The sequence below is a fragment of the Sturnus vulgaris genome, chromosome Z, assembly GCF_052056855.1.
Source record: "Sturnus vulgaris isolate bStuVul1 chromosome Z, bStuVul1.hap1, whole genome shotgun sequence".
NCBI classification, from domain to species: Eukaryota; Metazoa; Chordata; class Aves; order Passeriformes; family Sturnidae; genus Sturnus; species Sturnus vulgaris.
In genome coordinates, this window is record NC_142283.1 from 31,117,146 (window position 1) to 31,141,279 (window position 24,134).

The following is a 24,134-nucleotide window of genomic DNA, read 5'->3' on the forward strand; positions in this document are numbered from 1 at the left end:
TGAAGGCCAACTCTTTAGTGTTCAGATAAAATTTGCAAAGCCTCCAGCCTTTTCTTTGAATATGAAAAGGAATAAGAAGATTTCTGAAGTCAGTGATGTAAAAGCTAAGTTTTTAAGATGGAAGGAGAATGAGAAGATGTTGAAATGGCTGAAAATTTTTTTGTAAAATTGTAGGGATGAACTGATGTACTGAATATTCCTATAAACCATGGAAAGACATGGCAGGATGGAAATGTTCCATTTAATAGATGATTTGACCAAAGAGCACCTGTGTTAAGAATTTCTGCCCTGAAAGAAGGGGATTTCAGTTTTCTGAAGATGAAGCCTGAGCAAAAAGAAAGAAGACAGAAAGAATCTTTGCTGTCGAACACTTCATTCTTAAAAGTAATACCCCATGAGACAGACATGGCCCACATCTACAACTTTGGGACGGCTGTAGAGTTGGGAGGAGTGTCACGGTTGCAGGTTTCCGGGCGGATGCAAATCGTAAAAGATAAAACCCCAAGAGAACTGTCTTTTTCCTTCTTGTGGGAAAAATCTCTACAACTTCAACAAGAAGAGGCTTCTCTCTCCAGAAGTGAACTGAGAAAGACTTAACTGGGGACTGACCGAAGTATTTGTTATATGTTTGTTTTGCTGTTATGAAGATTGGGAGAGGGAGGAAAGGAGTGATCTGAAAAATCTTATTCTGAATTTTTTTTTCCTTTCTTTTTGTTTGTGTAGTTAATAAATTTTCTTTTATACTCTCTCAAGTTTTAGGCCTGCCTTGCTTTTGCTCCTGGTTCTGTCTCACAACAGGAAAAATAAGTTTATTTAAATTGGCAACTCAAAACAAAAACATTAATTTAGTGCATTGGCCGGGAAAGTCAAAATTAAACCAAGACACCTGGTGTGCTAAGAAACTAGAATTCTAATAGGTTAAGAAGTAGTGGTCCGAGTTTGTGTCTTAGCTAGTTGGAAAGTTTCTATAAAATAACATGCATTAGGGAGAGCTGGGTCTCTATGCCATGGCTTTATGCCATGTGCATTTCGCCATTGCATTTTGCCACTGCAGTTTTGCCATTGCTTTATGCCATTGCTTTGCTTTGTTTTTGCCTTTGAGACTGATGTGCTTCTGCAATAAATAACTTTATAGCAACTATTAACTTGCTTGGCTTTTTAAAGAAGAACATAACCTGGCAGTGTGGGCGCCCAAGAGGCACCAGGAGGTTTGCCTAAACCTCATATGATACCATTATAGCAATGAGACCATTTTATAAATGAAAAGACTGTCATTGAATACAAAGTTTCATCCATTAGGTTTTGGCTGTTGTACATTTTCAAACATTTTGGCTTTTTGTTAGATACAGATTAGAGATGAAGCTTCAAATGTTTGCCTTAGAGAATCACACTTCTACTTTGAAATTCAGCCAAAAATATCTTAATTAATTTTACTTATTCACCCTTGCTTAGATGTGTACATTTCTCTATATTAAGTCTTTGTTTCCTTGCTATAGAGAGATGTTTCTACAAAAAGTTCTGATTAATCCCCATCTTTCAATTAGAGGACACGCTGCATTAATTTTTAACATGTGCACTAGACCCTATACAAAAAGTATACCTGATACCTATACTTTTCTTTTTGGGACTTACGTACTAGTATGCCTCCAGTTTTACTGGTGGACCCATGGCCACCTCAATTTGGAATGAAGTTCTGGTCAGAACAGACCAGACAATTCTATGAACAACACTGACAGGAGTTGGCCTGGTCCAAACAGGGGCTTGGACCCTCACCCTCCAGAAATCACTGCTCACCTTTTTTCTCTGGCCTAAGGAACATTGGCTGCAGCCTGCCTGCCAGACCATAGCACCACAGGACACTTGTGCTCGTAAGGACCTCAGAGGGTCTCCATTCCTTTTCCTGCTCAGAGCAGGCTCAGCCCTGCGGTCAGACCAGGGCTCAGGATGTTATCTTGTGGAGCCTGGAAACCCTCCAGGTAGAGAAACAACACCATCTCTCTGAGTGCATCCCTACTGTCCAGCTGTCCTCCTGGGCCATAAGCTTTCCTTATCTCCAGCCCCTCTGGTTCTGCCCCGCTCACCAGAACCCAGGGCCTTTCTGTCCAGAGCTGCCCATGGTCTTACAGGCATGACTTCCAGGGCTCTGCATGCCCAGGGCAGGGCTGCCCTTTTTGGCTGTCCCAAGGATATGGGGAACCCATCCTTTCCCTCTACCCACCATGGTCCCTATGGACAGCTGCCCTGCCCTTGTGCATGTTGAACAGTGATCCCCGATTTGGCGTCACCTGCAAACCTGAAGGCCTTGGTCACCTTCTCAGGTCACGGATAGAGGCAGGGCACAAGACAAACTCCAGGGAGAGACCCTTCGGGATCCCAGAGGGCACCAGCCTCCAGTCAGATATGACTCAGTGGCCATCACATCTAAGCCCAAACACCCAACCAGGTATATACTGCTCCTGGGGGGCACACACTCCCACACTAGCACCAGCTTGGCTACAGGGAGATTGTGGGAGAGCACTGGAAGCCTTGCTGAAATCAGTCTGTTACATCCCATTCTCCACATCCTCAAATCCAGTCATTTTATCACAACATATAATGAGGTGGATGAAGCATTATTCACTTTGTTAGTCTGTGCTGGTAACTCCCAATCACCTTCTCCTCCCTCATGTGGTAAGACACAAGGTCTAAGAGGACACATGGCATGATTTTGTTGATACCTGAGTAAAACTGGTCAACCTGCATTTCCTCAGTCTTTTCGCCCTTTTTCAGTTGTCAAAGGCCTCCTCCATCCATGTGACAATAAAGATAGAAGTATCTAAGAGAAAAGAACAATTACCAGTTGCCATTCTATGTTAAGAAATTTCTCTTTTCTCTGTTATTTTGCTTTTTAAAACTGCCTAGTGCTAATCAAGCAATGTTAATCAAGCAATGCAGGGTACTGTATTATTTTATTTAGAATTGAAGTCAGATTTACATGATGGCTGTTGTCAGGAATGCATCTTTTATTTCATACTTCTGAACTTTAATTGAAAGTCTTCTGTGTTTGAAACTTTTGGACATGCATATGAACAGCATGGCTTTGAGACAATTACTTCCTATAACTGAAATATCATGTGAACAACCTTGCAAATAAGGACATGCTGCCCTGGAGCTTCCATAGTGTTTTGCCCAAGTAGGAAGTGTAACAGGAGCTCTATGTCAGGACACAGGTAAACCAGACAAGCACGTTCTACTCTTGTGCAAAAGCCTACTCTGCATACTAATGAGTACAGTTTGGGCCTCCTCCCTGCTGAAGAGGACAAAGTACTTGCTTTGTAGGCCCCGATTAGGCAACAGAGGCGAGCACCATGCCTGTTTGTCCTCATGTTCTGAATCACATTCCTTTGTGCTCACATGTCTGAGAACAGGAAGAGAAAGCCTTCTAATATCTTTTGCCAGTACAGAACGGTGTGCAGAAGTCCTGGCATTTTGTATTGGTGCAACAAACTGCTGTCTTAGAGTAAGTACATCACCCAAATGCCTATCCTGCTCTAGAATAAAACTGACATTACAACATACTGGTATATAGATCGGGAATATCCTCTAACAATATCCTCTAATATCCTAACAATATCCTCTTGTCCTAACAAGTAAGACATTCCAGTGGATATCTTTCTGTGCTACCTTTTCAGGTGTGCAAAGACCAGGAAAAATGTGCTACTAAAAATGCTTAAAAACACTACATCCTTTTCAAATTTAGTTGAAAGAAATAAATTTGCCATTTTCTTTTAAATATAAAGAAATGAAGTCCTGAAGAAAGGTATTCACTGATTGCTAGGTAAAACATTCCTAATCCCTTACCTATGGAATTAAAGATTTTTAAAATTCGTAATTGAGTACATCAAAGGCATAGCAAGTCCCACCAGTTTCAGCCTGAAATGACTAAGTCCTTAACAGAAATGAAGGAACTGAATATGTGACTTTCATCAGTGACAGCAGCATCCAAACATAACTTAACAAGAAGGAAGCAAAGTTTCTTCTTTATTTCAAAGCATAAAAGATAAAAATGCTTTTAGATATAGAGAAGAAATTCTGTGAAAAAAATCAGCAACAACTGAAGTCCAAATATTGTGCATGAATTTTATTATGTTGTTTGCTGAGCTAGATTTACAACACAACATGCAGATACATTTAACAATGTACTTCACTATACATTCTGCACTTGTGACAGCTGTGCAACAAAAGTAGAAAATGAATTTCCAGTTTTAGTAACTTCAAAAAGTAACAGAATCTTCAGTAGACAAAAGCTTCACTGTTAGTAGTGTCAGTGTTGAGTTTCCAATGCTTATCAAGCTGAAAAGATTAATTTCAGCAGCAGATTTAAAGGTCTTATATTTTGACACATCTTCCACATTACAAGTTTTGGCAGTGTTTATTACATTTCTTTCACTATTTAGACATGAGAGTAACAACTTAAATACATTCACTTAAGCTCTAATGTCTTGATTGAAAACGCAGAAAGGAACAGTAGTGGCAGAATGACAAACAGAATTGCAGTACAAGTAACTTACGTAATTCTGACAAGTTCCTTTGACGAATCACCAAGCTTACTGCAAGAGTTCTATAAACATGTACAGCAAAAAGATGGCTGCACAAAATGTCAGTTCTTTTGCAACCAGGTAACACTGATGATGCAAACTCACAAAAATGGTGTGCAGATTTCACATCTTTTAGAGTCTCAGAACATTTGACTGAGAATCTTTGTCTTTCAAGAAACGTAAGGGAATTTTGAGCATCTAAATAAAGGATAGTATTTCTTTTAAAACCTGAGTATTAGACATTTCAGGACAAGTTTTCAATCTAACTTCTAACTTTTCTGTCAAACTGTATGAAAATAATACTAAAAAGCTATCTTGAAAAACAGAAACCTATTTACAAAGGAGAGTTATAAACAAGGTAAGCAATAAAGTGACCATGGCTTCTCCAATCTATGCAGTTCTTTCACTTTCTTTCACATCACTGATAGCGCAAATACCAGTGGTAGTTTACACACAGAAAGACTGACAACTGCTGTGGAATGACACAAGTCTTCTGTTTTATGTTTTGAAAGACCTAAATTAGCTGATCACTGACCACTCCATAAAGAATAGGCCAGAAATATATGACAAGAGTATCCTGCTTGGCACCTACATGCACAAAGCTGCTTGAATAATGACCTAATTCCCATGTGCAATGTACTGCTATTTAAGCTGCAAATAATCAACGGTCTGCACCCAGAAATAGCACTTTGTAGTATATTAAAAATTCCAAATATGTTTAAATGCTCTAAAGGAAGGAGACAGTAGTTTTAAAAGAGGCAGATAAGTAAAAGTCGTATTTAAGATTTGCACCACAGACATAATAACAACAGTTTTAAAAACTCTGAAACCCTTGGAAGCCGCCTTTTCTGCAACCTCCACAGTTAGAAAGGAATATGTACTATTTTCTATGGAAACACTGAAAATACTGACACAGCAGAACAGGAAAAATCTGACACACACCTGAAAGAAGTCTCTGGGCAATAAAAATTAAAATGCTTCCTTTTATCATACACCAAAATATATTCACATTTATCCACTGAGCCAATATGACCAAGGAACCTCTGGTAACATTTACAGTTAAAAAACACACAGAAGATATCAATTAATTAAAATCATGCTTATCTAGCTAAGCTGAAATTCCCTCTAACAACACCCCTACTGCTTGGAGACAGACCTCAATGTTACTGTGTTCTTCATGCTTCACCCTCAGTCCTCAATGCTTGTCACCAGTGTGATGGTCACACCGACAGATTATGTGCTCTACAGGACTGCAATATCAGATGCAAGGAAGACTTCAAAACGTCATGAGCATGTCACGTTCTTGTACACTAGTGTAGAACGGCCTCCCAAAGATAAAGGAGTGTAGACCGGGTTTAATCTTCTCCGCCAAAGCCATTATTATGTTAAGATCGCCCTCTGCTGTCAAGTCAAGATCTGTCTTTAAGCTACGAAGAGACTTAAAAGGCTTTTTGCCTTTTTGCCTGCAAGGAAATAAAAACGTGTTTAAAAAAAGAACAGAAGAAGTCTTTCTAAATCCGTTTTCCATTATCTGTTAACTTACGTGTCATCCTCTATGTACTTTATTAAAGTTAAGGCTTTCCTGTGAAGGACTAGCAGAAATTGTGCAAGGAAAGTATTCCTTAGAGACAAGCCAGGCTTCAGATGAAAGATCTGTTAAAAATTAAGAATATTAGGTAGACATGGAAATTCAAGAAACATTTCAGGAATCTGGAAAATAGAGAAACATATATAGATGTAACATACCCTTAATTATAGCAAAGCAGGCAAGTAACAGCAGATTTATACATAGCTTTCTGTTTTCTATCTGCTCAGATACAAGAAATGAAGCTGTATTACAATTCTGTTTGGATAATTATAGGAAATTACTCCCAGTCAGGCAGTTTTTTCAATATTGTAACTGTAGGCACTGTTGCACACCAATAGAAAATGTCCCTTGCTCTTCACACTTAAGCAGGAGCTTCAGTTTTATATCAATATTTTTCTTTCCACTTATGTAGAGAAGAATCATAGCAGTAGTATGAAGAAGAGCTACCAAACCATTAACTGATGTATTTGTATTAAATTATCTGCTACTAGGGGTCAAAGTACTGAATTGTGTTTCTTTTTTTTCTGAAAAAAACAAAAATTACCTGATCCAGGAAGGCTTTTACTAATGTATCTCTATGCACAATATCTTGAAAAACATTTCTATAGAAAAGAAAACAAACAAATGCGTGAGTTAATGCCAGTAAGGGAAATTAACCTAGGAGCTGAGCACAGCAGTAGCATTACTGTTGATAGGTTGGTTGAAATTAAAGGCGAATTTAAAATTGTAGTGAATTATAATTCTGGTATTTTTAAAGATAACACAGAATTTTAAAGCACTCAGATGAAATGAACTAAATCTAGGAAAGCCACTAGACTCTGTGAAATACACTTAGCTCTATTACACCCCTAATTAAAAGAGGCAATAAAATTAACATGACATAGTCAGAATTATTGCTGAAAATTAATTTCAATAATATTTGATGTAATCAAACTACTGAAGGTCCTGGCAAATGCTGCCAAAAATAAGTGTAACTGTGAGAACAGAAGAAGTTTTTTTGTTTTTAAGAAGTATGTATTTTATTTACAAGTAGGCTCTGTACTTTACACTCTTATCCCAAAGCAAGTAATTATGTGAGAAGAATACATACAAATCAGGTGTGAAACTTTCATCTGTGTGGATAATATGATCTTGGGACATTTCTTCATCTGAATTAGCTCTCCAAAATGCTGTCAGCTCAGATCTCATGTATCGTCGTTGGTTATAGATGTGTTCATGACAAGGGGGCATCTGCTTCACTGTATTGACATCCACATCTATATGTGTAGTAGGGTATGGGGCATACATTACTTGACGGAAGGGCAACACAAAGCTTCCGGTTGCATCCTGTTTTAGTGGAAAAAAAACCAACCTATTTTTGTTAAAAACACAAAGCTGTACTAGGACAAAACAACATTAAAACAACCTGCCTACATTTTTGTGCTGGTTGTACCTGGGGGAGGGCAGAGTCAGAGAGGTTTTCTCTATGAGAACCTCCTCTGTGAGTTGATGGGACTAATTGAAGGCTGGTTTGGTTACTGACAGCCAGAGGAACCAAATGGAGAAAGTCAGTTCACTCCGTGAAAACACATTTTGAAGGAGGTAACCCGGGAAAAAGCTCTCTTTTATTTCCGGTGGCTGAGCAGGTAACATCGACCCGAGCTCCCTCCCATGTGGGGTGGGGGGGGGGGGTTGCGAAGCCACTTGGGCCCTGTCTGCAAATCAGGAGACCCGATGGCCGGGGGGAGGAAAGGCTCGTTGATAAAACCTTAGTCCTGTTTCCTCCTCCGTGGGCCCGTGGCTCTGGGGGCCCCCGCTCCTGCTGCTGGCTCAGAGCAGCTTCGGAGGGGCCGAGCCCACCCAGCCCCTGCATGGCCGGGGGGAGGCAGACGGGCCCTGTCTGGGAAGCAGGGGTGACCATGAGCAGTGTGGGGCTGCAGCTGAGCCCCAGAAAGTCTGACTGACACCTCAGCTGCCCCTCACCCTGCACGGGCCTGGCCCAGCCCCTGTGACTTCTGTGCAGAACTGTAACCCTTTAGTGCTTGGATAAGACTTGCAGACTTCCGACCTTCCTTTGAATGAGACAGAAAAAAGGAGATAATCCAAAGTCAGTGAAGCAAGAGGTAAGTTTCTTTAGGTGGAAGGATGATGAATGCTGTGAAGACGGCTGAAAATCCTTTTGTGAGCTGTACGGTGGACTGTACTGCACTGAATATTGCTATAAACCATGGAGAAAGACATGGGGGGTTGGAGTGTTCCATTTGATAAATTATTGACCAAAAGCACCCGTGTTACGAATCCTCTGCCTCAAGGAGAAAAGGGGATCTCTTTTTCTGGAGATGAAGCATGAACAGAGAGAAAAAAAGACGAAGAGAATTTTTGTTTTGGAACAGTTCATTCTTAAAAGGAAATATCCCACGAGTTTAACATGGCCCATAAGCACAGCTTTGGGAAAGCTGTGAAAATGGAAGAAGCTTCATGATTTTGCAAGTTTTTCTCGGGCGGATGCGAATCGTGAAAGTGAACCCATGAGAGAACTGTTCTTTTCCCTCCTTGTGGAGAAGTCCCCATGGCCTGACAAGAGGAAACTTCTCTCTCCAAAGTGAATTGAAAAGGACTATTTAAGTCGGGAACTAACTGAAGTAGTTTTTGTATGTCTGTTTTGTTGTTAAGAAGGTTGAGAGAGGGAGGACGGAGTGGGCTGAAGATCTTATTCTGAACTTATTGTTTTCTTTTTCTTCGTGTAGTTAATAAATTTCTTTTTATACCCTTTTAAGTTTTAAGCCTGCCTTGCTTTTGCTCCTGGTTCTGTCTCACAACAGAAAACGAGTATATTTAAATTGGCAAATCAAAACTATAACATTATTGGTGCGTTGGCCAGGAAATTCAAATTAAACCAAGACAATTTTATAACCTACATTTTACACCTAACATTTATAACATTTGTTTAAGTGTATTTTGTTTGGGGCAACTGATGGTTGTATTGTAGTAATAAACCCTCAATACTGGATCATTTCCTCAACAAGAAGTGAAGACAGGTACTGAGGTGACCCGTGTATTAGTGCATTGCATCACCTGGTTTGTGAGCCCATCAGCATTACAGTATTCTAGCCATCTGGTAAGTTCACGAGGCATTATTTTTCTATTCATCTTCACCCATTGCTACAGACTGTTTAAAATACTTGGAAACTCCAGGCCTGATGTGACTTTCTTGGTTTTGTTAAAACACAAAAACTTTAATGCCTTTTGGAATTCTAGCCCCAAGCAGACAAAAGTGTATTATTATTGTATCTCAAAGTACAGGAACAATCCTGAACAACCCTCAAGAAAAAGATGTGTCACAGAAAAGACTGGCTTGGAATTTTACCATGAAGATAATTACAAGGAAAGTTTCAGTGCCAGAAAAGAAAGATGACTTTTTTTTTTTAATGTGAATGTGTGTACATGTGTTTCTATCATATGCAAAAACATATACTGAAGAATGTTCTTAAACTACAGAAGAACAGAGCTTTCCTAAGGATACTTACCTTGAGTAAGCCTTGAACAAAAAGTCCTGACTCATATTTGAAAGGGGATTCACTTCTACACAGTCTGGAACACTTCCGCTCAGATGGTGTGAGAAACAGGCACAATGTCCTCACAATCTGCATTAAAAGAACAGTTTTGAAAAACTGAAAATATATGGAAGTAAGTCTGACTAGACTGTATTAGGCATTTCAAATTATGAACAAAAGAGTTCACCATGCTTATTAGAAAAGTCAAAACTTTATACAATGTCACAGAACAGTGACATGCTTACTTTTAGTTATTTTTTTTAATTACTGGTGCTGTAAGCCATACTACTCCAGCTTCTTGTCAAATGATGAAAAAATCCAACATATTTTTGCAACCAAGTTTGGTTTTTTACCAATTATATAGAACAAATCCCCTTTGTCTTCTCCATCTTTCTTGCGAGAAACGTGAGTTACTGTGATTATTTCTAGCCTTTTAGGCCTCTTATTTTATTCATTCCATATTGAAATAGCAGTTACTGTCTCAAATCAGGCACAGTCAATTTTGTAAATAAGCATCCATGCTTATTTCCTCAGTAATCTCCTTAAACTCTCTACTATAATGAACACAGGTAGTTCATCACCCATCTTCAAACTTCTGGGCTGAAGTAACTACCAATAATCACTCCAAATACAACATATATTCCATTCTGCTCATCTTTCAGTCTTAACCTGTGGTGTCCTATCTGTGTCTGTAAGGTATTTGAAAAGGCTCTGTCCTTGCACACCATGTTTCTGCAGTACCTAAAACAATGACAACGTAATTTCTGACTGACGCTTTTTGTCACAATATGCCAGAAGTGTTTTTTCACTTTGAGACAAGCTGAAATATGCTATTAAGAAAGCAGTTACTTCAGAAGAGTTGTACCATGACACAAGGAACATGCTGCTGATAAGAACATGTGCAGAATTAATTTATGAAATTTACCCTAGATAGATCTTGAGGCTCACATTCTTTTACACTGCTTTTTTCCTATACTATGTTATAGACATATTATTTTACATACATATAATAACTTAGACATTAAGTTCTTTTTATTAACTATTTAATGACCTATAAGTTTTTTATAACTATTTAAGCTTCCAACATTTCATCTTGTATTATATATAGCATATATGCGTACATGTATAACATTTCTCTTGAACAACATGTCCAATAACTTAATTGTGTGTAAATCTTATATCTCTGAAACAACACATATTAACTGTGGTTAGCAGCGATTTCAGCTAAGATCTGAGAATTTTCTTTTCTCTGGTCTGCCTGTTGCTTGTAGGAATCCACATTTACTGTTGATTTAATCAGAGAACCCCTATAACTGCTGGTAATTCACATGAAACAATGCGTTTCCTCTGTCTCTACTTTTATAAAGCATAATGAACTGTTTATTGAAAAACATAGATTTACTAAAGGTACCTTTAAAAAAAAAGCTTATATTTCACTAAGGCAAGAAGACCTCCATGCTGTAAGATCTATAATATATAGTATGTGTAGTCTACAAGCAGTATCTAATACATTCAGCAGACCCACTGCTCATCATTTTTAAATTTCGCATTGAAGAAATAGATACAGATTCCACAAAACACAAGCAGCTGACATAGAAGTATGTTACTGCGCAGCGCAGGAGAAATTATGGAGACATTAACTGTTTAAGAGCATACAGACAATACTCAATGACATAGGTATTGTCTGTATACTCACCTCTACCAGTGCTCCCCAGGGCTCAGTTCTGGGCTTGGTCCTGTTCAACATCTTTACTGATGATCTGGATGTGGGGATTGAGAGGACCCTTAGTTAGCTTGCAGATGAACCAAGTTGGCCACAAGTGCTGATCTGCTCAAGAGCAGGAAGGCTCTACAGAGCGACCTGGACAGACTTGATCAGTGGGCCAAGGACAAACTACATGATGTGCAAAAATGCCAATTCTGGGTTCTGCCCTTGGGTTACAACAACCCCATGCAGCACTACAGGCTGGGGGCAGAATGGCTCGAGAGCTGTTCAGGTGAAAGGGATCTGGAAGTGCTGGTTGACAGCCACCTTTTAAATGAATCAGCAATAGGCCCAGGTAGCCAAGAAGGCAAATTCTGGCAATACTGTGGTCAACAGGACCACGGCAGTGATCACGGCAGAGAACCTGTACTTGGTTCTCATGAGGCCGCAGCTCAAATCTTGTCTTTATTTTCTGGGCATCTTGCTTCAGAAAGGACAATAAAGTGCTGGGGTGTGTCCAGAGAAGGGCAACAAGAGTCATGAAAGGACTAGAAAACATATCTTGGAAGAGGCGGCTCAGGTGATCTCATCACTGTCTACAACTCCCTGAAATGAGGGTGCAGTGAGGTGAGAACCAGTCTTTTCTGCCATGCCTGCAGTGACAGGACAAGAGGAAATGGTCTTAAAATGAGATAGGGGAAAGTCATATTAAATATGATTTAAAAAAATTTTCACTGTTAGCTGTCAGGCACTGGAAAAGGTTACCCAGGGAGGTGGAGGAGTCCCCATAACTGAAGGTGTTTAAGAGGCATCTGGATCTAGTGCTGAGTGTTGTGGTCGAGTGGTTTAGGGGTTACAGTGGCAGTGCCAAGGTGGATGGTTGGACAGGATAACCTTAAAGGTCTCTTCCAACTTTGATCATTCTGTGATTCTATGACATAGTTGAAATAAGCAAGCCAGTCAGATCTCTTCGATTTGTGTATTTTAGCTAAAAAACCTAATTTTAAAAGCTCAGTCATTTACTACTCATTTATGAACTGCATCAGTTAAATACACTGTTTTTCTTATAGTTGTCAGAATGCAACTGAAAGGTAATTTTCTGGCAAAATTATCTTCTGCTAGACCAGTCAGCTGAAGAGTGCCAGACAACAGTACTCCTTCCTTCTTCAGCCTCAAATATGTTTATAGATTAACTTTGTTCCAGGTTACATTCCTAATAATCAGCATTTAAGTTCAGTTTATTAGAAAGCATGTTACCTTATTAACTTTTTCTGCACTGCTTCCTATGACTACAGAACAACCACAGGTCTGCAGGTGTGAACTAATTGCACTGCAAGTAAAAACAGACATAGGTTAATACATTTAATCAGATTTTTCAAATGAAACAATTATCACCTTCTCAAGAAGAATAAAGTGCTTCAAGTGTAAATACAACCTACAGGCCCATAACCATATGACTTTAAACAGCAGCGTAACTTACTGCTGAAATCCAAAAGATCAACAGTCCCTTCAGTTGGAAGCACATGTGAGGGTCTATAAATAGATGTCACCAAGCACTACATATATGAATGCAGTTATGCAGGAGATACAGTGAAAGGTACAGAACATCAATTAAAACCTATGAAATACACTGTCCCACAGGAAGAGACCAAGTTGCTCTCAAGTTCAACTACTTCCACTTAAAAATTAAAAACTGGGGAAAAAGAGAAATACACAAATTAACAATAAGCATGCTACATGCCTCACCATTAATGACTCTTATTTAGAGTTTATGCACGGCCCAGTTTTTTTGCTATTTCAAAAAATGCAAGACTTTGACTTAAGAGTCTTCTAAAATTAAATGTAGGTATCAAAGAAAAACATGCCTTTGATAGGAATTCTATTATCAAACAAATGATCCTCTGACAGCAGTGTCTACAGAGGTGTATTAGCCCAAAACCATTCTTCTAAAATGACAGAAACTTTATAATATTTTATTGACAAAAATCTCAAACAACCAAATACATGTTATTGTTCCCCCTCTATAAAACATTCCAATCCATGTTCACATGCACATGCAGATAGTTACATTTAGATGTACAAACAACCTTAAATCATTTTACTACAGCATAAATCAAAATTTAATTTCATACTTGAGGAGAAAGCCTTCATGGCAACTATCCCCAATGTCATCATCATTTAGCACTGTGTCACTTATCTGAAATGCAAGTAAATATAAACAAAAAGTTAGACAAGAATCTGATCACCTTCCAATTAACTGGTTTTCGCTTTGATACATTGGAAACTAAGTTAAGTTGCAAGGCTTCCCCAAAAAGCATAATCTTAAAAAGACCTGACTTCAGACAAAACATTTTGAAAATGAGAAAGTCACTTTATTATTAAGCCTTCACCAGTCACAAGTCAGGTTCCTCCTAGTGTTTTTTTTCTGTAAAAAATGTCAGAATACTTTAGATTAGTGCATGTCATATTACTTCTACTTCTTCCATGAGAACACTGTAACATGCTGAAACAGGTATCAACACCAAATCCATTAATCTGCCCATTCATTCTGATTTGCATCAAACTGCCTTTCCACTCGCACAATGACATCACCCTATGCAGCCAATTTTGCTATGTGATGACTATCAAAAAATACTGCCATTCCTTACACCACTTAGGAGAACTTGATGTGAAGCAATAGAAGTATGCAATAATTTAAGAAAATGGGCATTTTCTCTGGCAAAGTGAGTACCAAAGTAAAGGCCCAAAGCTATGTTTCATCCAGAGGGAGAAAATCACTTTTAAAAAATTTAGAATACAAATAAAACAAGAGCTTACATCTATTTGTTCTGGAACACTGTGTGATTTCATAGATGAAAGGAGTTCCATTACAGGAATGACTTCTCCTGTCAGCATTGGAATGATGCTCTGACCCTGCACAACAAATAAGATGGTTGAAGTAAAAGCACATTGGGCAGTATCAGAAATTACTACTAACATGAAGATGCAGTATTACATACAAAACATCCTAACTTTCCATTGCTTGGAAGGGTAGAATGAGCAGAAATTGATGCATAGACATCTTTGGCTTTGCTCATCAATAGTTATAAACTGCAAACATATATTTAGCTTCTCAACATAATGCCTAAAAGGTACTTCTGGGTCTTATGCTAATTTTCAGCATCAGTTTTGATTGGCCTAGACCACAAGTATTCAACGTGAGGATCATACTATGTTACGTGCAATCATATGTTAAGCAATGTTAAGCATTTTATGTTCAAGTCTGATGTTTTAACAATGACCGGAAACCAAAATCAGGTATATTACTTATTAACATACAAAAATACTTTCCTGACTTACCTACCACAAGAAAATGAAGCCACAATCTCACATTTATATTTTCAAAAAATCAAATTATTTTCACAGTCTCATCCATTAAGTCTCCAAGCACATTTCAACTGACAGATGCTGTATCTCTGTAATTCTAAAAGGTGACCTAACCTAATGGAAAAAAAAACCTTGACAGGAGGCTGGCATGACTCTATGGAAGCTGCAAACTTTAGAGAACTTCAAGTTCAAGTTAATGAATTTCCTTTTCTGAAAAGTAATATTCTTCATAGATTTCAACTTTATCCCTAAAGTGATGAAATGTATTTTCCTTCAACTTGATCACAGCTTCCATCACCCTCTCTTCAGAAACTTTGCCTACCATGCACGTCACATTATTAGCCAGTCCAATGTATTCTCCTGGATCCCAAAAATAAGAAGCAACACCAACTTCTACAGTAATCTGATGCAGTCAAATGGTTTTGCAATTGCGTGCCATATGCATCCACCAGACGGTCCTTACCTGATCCTCCATTCTTTCTGTGCCTTCCAAGACAATCTTCTGGAAATGTTCTTGCCTCTCCTGAGCAAGAGAAGCAGTTAAATATAAACGCTCTGGCATCTGTTCATGTATGTATATATACAACAGTCACTCAGTACAGTTTCTTCCCTGCAGAGTCACGCTTCTTACATTCAAGTTTTGATGTTCAAGTATTTTTTCTTTTACAAAGTTGACGTTAGGAGAAAGTGATGTCACGCAACATAGACACACACTCCCTGCTCTGCCCTCCATTGCACATCTCCCATGTTTGGGCAGGAAAGGAAGGGTTTGATGACAATGTCAAAACATTTTCTTCATTACAGATCAAGAAAATGCCACATGATCAGATTATGGTGAAAAATTTCACTTTATGTATGGATTTTTATTTTCAAATGGATACAGTATAGATTGAGAATTTCTGACGCAACAAGAGAAAAATAAGATCTTCAGAACGAGAACAATTATTTGACTGGGGAGGGTGGGAAACAAAAGACTTTTCTTACCCCCACCTCTTGAGGCACTTACAAGTCTTCAAAACATTGTTTTATAACCAAGTACAGGAGACATGAAACCTCAAAGTACACAAAACACAACCAAGAGGCTGAACAAAGCTCTGAAAACAGATTCATCAGCAGCTGAATAGTAAACTGCATTTAAAATGAACTTACAATAGAATAAAGTTATTATTCACTAAGGGAATTTGGCGTTAATCACTGGAGCATCAATACAAGTCACAAAAAATACCAGGCACTGGGAGAACTAATGATATCTTTTGCTAGATGCTGACAGGTTATTGCATTTTTATTGGTTACTCATCAGTTTCCTGTGACTGACCTACTCAGAGTTAATCAGCTTCAAGTGTGAAAAGAGTTTGCAAGGAATTTTTTTGAGCAGATGAATCGGGAATAAGCTAGAGTAGTTTGCCCTTAAACAGCAAAAGTTTTCTAACCATCTAAAAGAAACATCAGTGAAAAACAATACTAGAACAAGGAGATTCCTTCAGGGCATCTTGACTCTTCAGTCAGAGAAGGAAGACATTCTTGGCAATCATTTAAAAAACCTCAGTCTTCTTGAAGAAGGGCTGAACAAAATGGTGAAAATGGTGTAAGCCACTTCTCAGAAATATACTTGTTCAAAATTATCAGACAAACATACAGAGCATAAATTGGAGAAGAAAGGGTTTATAACCCCATATTGATGACTTGCTCAGAGCTGCTTGTCTTTCTTTCCCAGTCAGAACACTGCTCCGTGTTTCTCCTAATCCTCAAGTTCAGATGGCTTCTTCTCATCTCAAGTCTAGCTGGAAACACTGTCTGGCTGTACAAAGAACTATTGAGAGCTAATACTCACAATTATTAAAACGTCCAGAACAGACACACAACACCATTCAGATAGGACTTGGTTATTTTTTTTATTTGCTGTATGTAACCATAGCTGCTAAACTGCTTCAAAATGCAAACTACAGAATGAAGCAATTTTAATTCATTATCAGTGTTACGATTATTCTATAACTCATGCATAACTTTTAATCTACGCTTTCCAAGAAGTTTTCTCTTTTCTAAGTAAGACTGAAGATCTGCAGATATATGCAGGGATCTGTGCTCTCCATCAAAAAAAAAAAGTCTGTTTCAGAATTCAGAATGTATCACTGTCTCAGCTAATTCAACTGACCTACCTGCTTAAAGAAAAAAAATTTTTTGTCATTCTCAATGCTGCTTGCAGGTTACTTCTACTGTGAAACCATACTGGTATGGAACAATATCTAAAAACTAAGAAAATGTAATGTAAAAATGGATAATTCTTATTTGACCACTCACATTAGAAGTCAGTACAGAGGACACTAAATGAAAAAAGCAATGTAATCAGGAACATGAGACATCATTCACGTACATCAAAACCATTAATATCTAGCAGGGTTTTAAAAGATTAGATAAGGAATTAAATATTTCCACTCTATTGAGAAAGAACTTTATGTACTATCCTTCCTCTGAAAACGAAACCCCAGAAAGTATGAAAAGCCTACCAGCCATCATCAGGTAATACAGTAAAAAGGAAATACCACCACAAAATAATATCAGCTTGTTATTTCTGTAATGTTCTGTATGTTGACTACAGGTCTCAGAAGAGAAGATACCAGACAAATGTGCATACATTTCAGCAGATGTGCACTCTACTGTCCTAAGTCAGCTTGGACTCCATGAAGACGACAAAAAAATTAATTTTTACCATTAGACTGTTATTTAGTTTCAAGGAAAATACATAAAATATTTCACTTAATAAGGGAGTATCTATGATTTACCCAAAGGTCAGAGTTCCAATGCTTAAGAAAAATTTAGCATGTTTTCCTTTTTGAGTTTCAGGAGTAGAAACATTTGGACAAAAGCAGATGCACTTTTGTACTGCTCTACACAGTTTAAGTCCTGTCAAACTGTCTGTTAACACCCTCTTCTTTAAAAATAAACCTGTAATAGCAATGAAAAGACTAATTGCATCAGTTCCCTTTTCTGGACCTCAACAAGGAAATCAATGATTTGAAACACAGTAAATGTACAATTATACCTAATTTAAATACACAGATTAACACAATTAAAAGCAACAATTTATATGAAATTCAGAGAGATGAAAAACTGTACAGGAAACCTCTTTCAACTACAACAGTGTTGTAGAGTCTATATAATATCACCAGGATAATCCCATGACTAAAAATCTCAGCCTTGAATTTCCTGATACAATAATCTGATCATCTCTAATCTTCAAAACTCTATAGAGACCAGCCTTTTCTGAGTTTGTGTCTCTGTACTCCACATGACAGATATCACAGCATTTCAGTTTTTGCTTCTGCACAAGACAATCTAACAATTATTTTAAGTAATGAACAATAAACTTACCTTATGCATCCATATCCTTCCTTTCCTTATAATATGTGTTAATCTATCCACACACACTCTGTGAAGTGGCAGGTAGAAACCAAGTTCACTTTGTGGAAGTATAATTGATAGTCCATATGTGCTTCTGTCTCCATTCCAGTTGCCATCAAAGATTAATGACACAATGATTACCCTTTTTTCAGCCAAAACAAAGAACTTCACATCTATTGCACCACTTTCTGCATTGCGAAGTATTTCTCCATTCAGAGTGTGGTTAGCAAGAAAAGTTATTTCACCATCACTGAGAAGTACCTGTTCTGTCTTTGGAGCCCAGATATGGCGTACTCGGGGGCCAAGAATATTGTCCCAGTAAGCAAAAGTGGCAGCTAATAATGGCGACTCGCCATTCAAAGAGATCTCTGTCTTAGCAACTGCAGGAGACGGTGGTGGACAAAGAGCTGACATGCCTGTTTTCTCTCTCTTGTCTAACTGAAATGCTTACATTACCTAAAAAAAAAAAAGTTTTGTAGGAAAGAAAAAGTTAGAGCAGCCATCACAATTGTGAGCAACCACACAAAAATCTTCTTTTTACATGGGTAGGTAGGGATAGGACTTGTTTTAAATCAAGACAGGACATATTTAAATTAGATGTTAGGACTAGATGTTTCTGTGACGATGCACTAGAACAAGTTGCCCAGAGTAGTGGATACCCAGTCCCTGGAAATGCTCAAGGCCAGGCTGGATGGAGCATTAAGCAACTTGATTTTGTGAGACGGCACGCCTGCCCAGAGCAGGGGGTGCTGGAACTACATCATCTTTAAGGTCTCTCCCAACCAAAGCCTTTTCACAATTCTTTTCTTTCCAAATGACACTTCCAAGAGGTAACCTGCTTCTTCACCCGACGTTTCACCATAGACTTCCTTCAGGAAGGAAGTTTGTATATATACATATGTATGTTTCACATAACAAAGTGGCATGCTTTACAATCATTAGTCAGACCTCAAATGCCCTTCACTCACTAGAGAAGTATGCTGAACCTACACAACATACAGCTTGGGGGTATTACACACAGGGTGTTATGATACAAGACAGGTGCTCAGCACTTTATAGAATATATTGCCAGATAACTTGTTATCTTGTGTGGACACAGTTCCTGAACATTTTCCCTAACAGTTTCCACCAACTCTACAGCTTCCCCAGTCTGATGACACTACAGAACATAACAGGAAGTTCCATCTTCCCTAAAAGTTATGCTAGAGTCACAGGAAGATATGAAATAAAAAAGGTTTGCAAACAAATTCAATCAAGGATAGAAAACTCTAACAGCTAGAACCCACTCATTGAGCAAAACCTTTCATGAGCAGTTGGCAACTTTCCTCTCCTTTCTGCCTGCAGCACTCCACATGACAGCAGCAGGGAATCCCACATGGGACCAATGGAGCAGGAACACACACCTCACTACCGCAGCTTTAACTCGTCAGAGCTCTGCATCTGAACTTCTTCTTCCTTTTTTACTTATTACCTCACAACAGAAGTGTAAAACCTCTTTCGCTCCGGCTCCTTCTCAGGAGGCAGCCGGTACCCCGCCCAAGCGCCAGCCAAGGAAGCCGACGCCATCTGACTTGACCATCTGACACCGTGACTTTACGATTTTCAGGGAAGACAGGACGCCAGCCACGCTCACTGACTCCTCTAACCCACGGACTGATCGCAGGGTCGTTTCACCACCGCGTCTCCAAACGCACGGCTACTGCCACCTCGGCGGCGGCAGCACCTCCGCGTTCCCAGCACGGATCAGGCCCGTGTCGCACCGTCCAGGTCTGGTCTGAGCCGCTCGGGAGGCGGCGGAGAGGCAGCTGCAGAATGGCCCCGCTCCTTGCCCCACTCCTTCCCCCGCAAAGCGGAGGGGCCGCTAACACTGCCCCGAGCACCAACGCAGCACCAACGCAGCACCAACGCAGCCCCACCACCCCAGCCCGGCGCCGCGCCCGCGCCCGCGCCTCCGCCCGCGCCCGCCTGCCTCACCTCGGTTCCGGCCGCTGCTCCGCGCCTGCGCCGCCCCGCCCCTGCCGCACAGCGCGGCTCCGCACGCGCGGCACCGCCCCCGGCCAGGGCTGTGGGCAGCCGTGTCCGGGCCACCGCCCCGGGGCCGCGGCGCTGTGCTGCGCTGTGGGCAGGCGTACTGGTGTATCCCTGGTAGAGAGAGTGGGTCGAATCTGGCGGGTCACAGGGGAAGGAAACAGGCCCAACCCAGTGTTGTTTGCGGGAGAAGCCAAAAGGCGGGAGCATCCGGCACAATTTATGGAGGGGTTTTTTAGGCCTAAAAGAGGAAGTTGGTAATGACGGAATTGGGTTGGTTGCTGGACACATCAGGTAAGTGACTGCAGGATGCAGTGCAAGCAGTTGTTTTTCCCGTGACAAAGAATACATCTGGCTATGAAACCTAATGCTGCACACCTGCACAGAAATTAGAGAGCATGCAACACAGAGAAGGTGGAAACAAACTTGGGCACTAACCTCAAGTGACAACACATCACAATTTTATTTGTGTTTTTAGTCTGGCAGCCTGAATCATCATCATGACTTCATGCTTTAGAATAAGGGAGTACATTGTTAAAAAGGGAAAGAAAGAAAATATACTGGAATTCAGTTGCTCAGCCTGGTGGGTTAAGGTCGGGGAAATACGGTATTACCTAGCTGCCGTGCTTCAGTGAAATCGTGCATGCACTTATTGCAGGCTTGCATCACTTTGTAAAACTGATGTTGAAGAAAGCTAATTTCACTGTAACAAAATTCTATTTCAGCCAGAGCAGATTGCCACCAAATTAATGTCCAAGGTAAAAAGAGCAAATGGGAAGGGTTGGTTGAGATTTCAAGAAACAGGGGCACTCAGTAGTAGTACAGGTATCAGTGATTACGCTTTATGTACACATAAGCAACATGGAGGCAGATTTTGAGAAAACAAAGCTTGTGTCCCCTGTCCCCAGCTATTCATTCTCATAAGAGGTGAATGATGGGTTTTTCCTCAGTACTTCTGGTTGATGGTTTAAGGTTTTTTCACATCCATGTTAGAACCAGTGAAGCATGCTTGCACTGCCACTGCATGTTCATTGGGTCTCTTGTTACTAATTTTAACTTGTTCTTAGAGACGCTGGCTTTTTAGCAAGTACTAGGCCCCATGCAAATTTGAGCTTGACCTGTGAATATAAATTGATTACACAGAACTTCTGGTATTGATTCTAGCTGCCCCTCACCAGGTTTTTGTATCTGAGTGGTGCTGTCCCAGACTGCTGTCATTATGTTAGTACTTTGCTGATCACAGAATGGGTCATATTGGAAGAGACCACGGTGGGTCATCTGGTTCAGCCTCCCTGCTCAAGCAGGCAAAGCACATGGCACAGGAAAGATTGTGTCCAGATGGTTCCTGAATATCTCCGGTGAGGGAGAATTCACAATCTCTGGGTGACCTGTTCCAGTGTGATCGCTAAATGCACAGGCATGACAGTATAGGGACCCATTAGTTACAGAAAGCAGCTTGAAATTCTAGAGCCACTCTGCTGAAGTTAACAATTTTCAAATAGAATTTAGGGATACAGAACTTTGAAGTGCTGAGGCATTTCATTTTAAGGAGACTCCCTCCCCCCCGCCACCCCGCTATGATTCTTACACACATGAAAAGAGTGATTTGATCCCCTGAAGAAAAATGTTAATCTGCAAGCCTTCATAACTGGTAACATTGCTGCAAAAGGTCTGTGTAAATGGGTGGTGGGAGGAAGCATGTATATGACAAAAAAGCTTGTAGCAAATAGTTGTGTTGGAGCTCAGGGAACCTTCCAAACAGATGTCAATAACTTTTACACAGCAGCAGTTCAGCTTTGTACAGGCTGGAGAAACAGATATGGATATAAGCAGTAAAGATAGTTAACTCCTTCTTGACTGCTGAAATCACACTGACAGTTCCTCTTCAACTGCCAGAAATTTAAAAGATTGAAAACCAAAATCAGTGTCTTAAAATATGCCAACCATCAATTAGAAACATAGGAAAAAATGGTGATGCTGTTTAACTTATGGTGGATCAGTGATCATGTGAGTTCCAAGTGTTTTCTTGATTCCAGGATTGTTTTTAAATCACAGCAATACAGGATCGGCTATACTAACCACTAGAGTGGTTTTGACTTGGCAAAAATAATAGGAGTGTGGAGTCCACACTGTATTGCTGTGTCATCAGTTAGAAAAGCTAAATAAATTACAAAATTGAAGAAAAGGAGAATTCTCCCCTGGGATATAACCAGCTGTGTTGTTTGATTCTAACACTGCTGATAGAGAGTGCTGTCTCAATAAGATAATAAATTATGCCAAGGAAAGCATACAATTATCCATGAAGTAGATATAGAAAAGTGGACCGGAAAGTGGAAATAGTCATGATATTTTTGATAAATAAGAGAAAAGGTCATGTGTAAACCAAGTTTCTTGTAGCAGTAAGATCTTAGCTAAAGGTTTTTCATTAACGAAGCTCCTGTTCTGGGTATATTTTTCAAATAAAGGCATTGTTCAGATGCAGTTACACAGCAGACTTCTATAAATTCTAAATTCGCAAACCTATTGAAAACATCTGGTCTCATCTGATCTGACTTCCTCCCAACTCCAGATGAGTATTCCCTCTCTCCTTTTTCTGTGTCCTGGTTTAGGGCAAATTTGGGGGAAAACCTCCAGAAGGAGCCCCCAGAAAGCAAACCCCCACAACTCCTCCCCCACCACCTGGTTTGGGAAGAATTTCCTCAGAGTGAAGTGGAAAAAAACCTGTTTATTTAACAAGCAAAACACTCCCCAGCACAAAAAAAAAAAAAAAAAAAAAAAAAAAAGAGCAACACCAGATGATAAAAACTCTTTCACTGCTCTGAATGGATGACAAACTCAGAAAGTCTCTCAGGCGAGTGATCGCCCAGTTATTGGTCTCTGGTGCTGGGGATGACTGCTGCAGATCACAAAAGGCAGACTCCTGGTGTTTCTTGGTGTTTCCCAGGTCCCTGTCCGGGACAGATTCAGATGGTATCCAGGAAAGGGAGAGAAAAGAAACAGTCCAGGGAAAAAATCGGACTGCCTAGCCAAACTAACTAATAAGCAAAAGCAAGAGCAAAAACAAAAAGTAGGAGCGAGAGCAAAGTGAAGCAAGCAAGCCTAGCCTCTCCTAAACACAGACCATGGGGGAAATGAGCCGGCTGATAACAAGAGAAAACAAACCTTCACTTTCAGAGTCAGTCCTGAAAGCACAGAACATAATACCAAGCACAAACAGAACACACGATTGGGGATACAAGCACCATAACATCACCCTAGGACATTCTGCTATACTCTTGTTTGTGTGATGATACAACTTAGCTCTAACGCAGATCAGTCTTACCTGTCTAAAAGCCAATTTCTGTTTTGTTTGGGTATGTAGGCAGGCAAACCTAACCTTGGGAATAATGTTGCATAGAAGCAAGAATATGTCATTATACCCTATTGACCTTATAACAATGAAACAAAATTGGTTATCACCCAAGACCATATTTTAAAATTGGAGATATGCATTTTGGGAAGTTTTCAAGTCTGAAAGATGCTGGGAAAACAACAGAAAACTTCTTCAGTACGTGTTATAAAGGAAGAAGCCAGAGAAACTATAGCAGCACTGCTTACTAGGGCCACAACATAAACCACTTCCTCCTTCGTTTCTAGAGGTTTTCTTCTCTTCTTTAGGAAGACTCTGACATGTATTGATGAAGATCTGTGGGAGCACACTGTTTTTAAAGGCAGTAGATAGCCCCTGCTATCTATTCTGCATTTGCCATGGATACGCTGATTGCCACCAGCAGGGGGTTTTGAGAGATTTTAAGCTTTTCTCTGGAGCTTATAAAAATGGCCCAATACTAGTCTATTATGATAGTCATATTTGGGAGATGTTTTAAAATCTTCTACATGAGCGCATTAGCCTTTATGTGCCATTGAGAGTAGGGGAGTGTAAAATACTCTCATTGATC

General features: G+C 39.7%; 1 protein-coding gene and 1 long non-coding RNA gene across 8 annotated transcripts in view; one reads left to right on the forward strand and one right to left on the reverse strand.

The window, feature by feature from the left end:
* Positions 1-4,099: 4,099 nt before the first annotated feature.
* C9orf72 (C9orf72-SMCR8 complex subunit) lies at positions 4,100-20,197 on the reverse strand. 3 transcript variants are annotated; one of them, XM_014892866.2, is made up of 11 exons: positions 20,143-20,197; positions 18,139-18,624; positions 15,233-15,292; positions 14,221-14,316; positions 13,536-13,600; positions 12,661-12,733; positions 9,672-9,788; positions 7,256-7,491; positions 6,710-6,767; positions 6,121-6,230; positions 4,100-6,040 (listed from the first exon to the last, which is right to left on the reverse strand). In XM_014892866.2, the coding sequence occupies exons 2-11, from the start codon at positions 18,580-18,582 to the stop codon at positions 5,854-5,856; spliced, it is 1,446 nt and encodes a 481-aa protein (XP_014748352.1). In that variant the 5' UTR covers positions 18,583-18,624; positions 20,143-20,197; the 3' UTR covers positions 4,100-5,853. The 3 variants fall into 3 exon arrangements, with proteins under 3 accessions (XP_014748352.1, XP_014748351.1, XP_088012262.1); XM_014892865.2 differs by lacking the exon at positions 20,143-20,197 and adding an exon at positions 19,640-20,015; XM_088156136.1 differs by lacking the exon at positions 20,143-20,197 and having other exon boundaries at positions 18,139-19,565.
* Positions 20,198-20,200: 3 nt separating this feature from the next.
* The window catches only part of LOC148219773 (uncharacterized), a 155,215-nt gene continuing 151,281 nt past the window's right edge, over positions 20,201-24,134 (forward strand). For 4 of the 5 annotated variants that reach the window (XR_015799297.1, XR_015799295.1, XR_015799296.1 and 1 more), the window contains exon 1: positions 20,201-20,490. This is a non-coding gene — a long non-coding RNA (uncharacterized LOC148219773). The remainder of the gene's footprint in view (positions 20,491-24,134) is intronic. The other variant, XR_015799294.1, reaches the window with a different exon arrangement.

Excerpts from the sequence above, each read along its gene's own strand:
- C9orf72 (XM_014892866.2), bottom strand. The coding sequence starts at position 18,582 with ATGTCAGCTCTTTGTCCACCACCGTCTCCTGCAGTTGCTAAGACAGAG. Across the intron at positions 14,317-15,232 it reads CAGAAAGAATGGAGGATCAG|GGTCAGAGCATCATTCCAAT; the intron begins GTAAGGACCGTC and ends TTTGTTGTGCAG. Across the intron at positions 6,231-6,709 it reads TAAAAGCCTTCCTGGATCAG|ATCTTTCATCTGAAGCCTGG; the intron begins GTAATTTTTGTT and ends AATTTTTAACAG.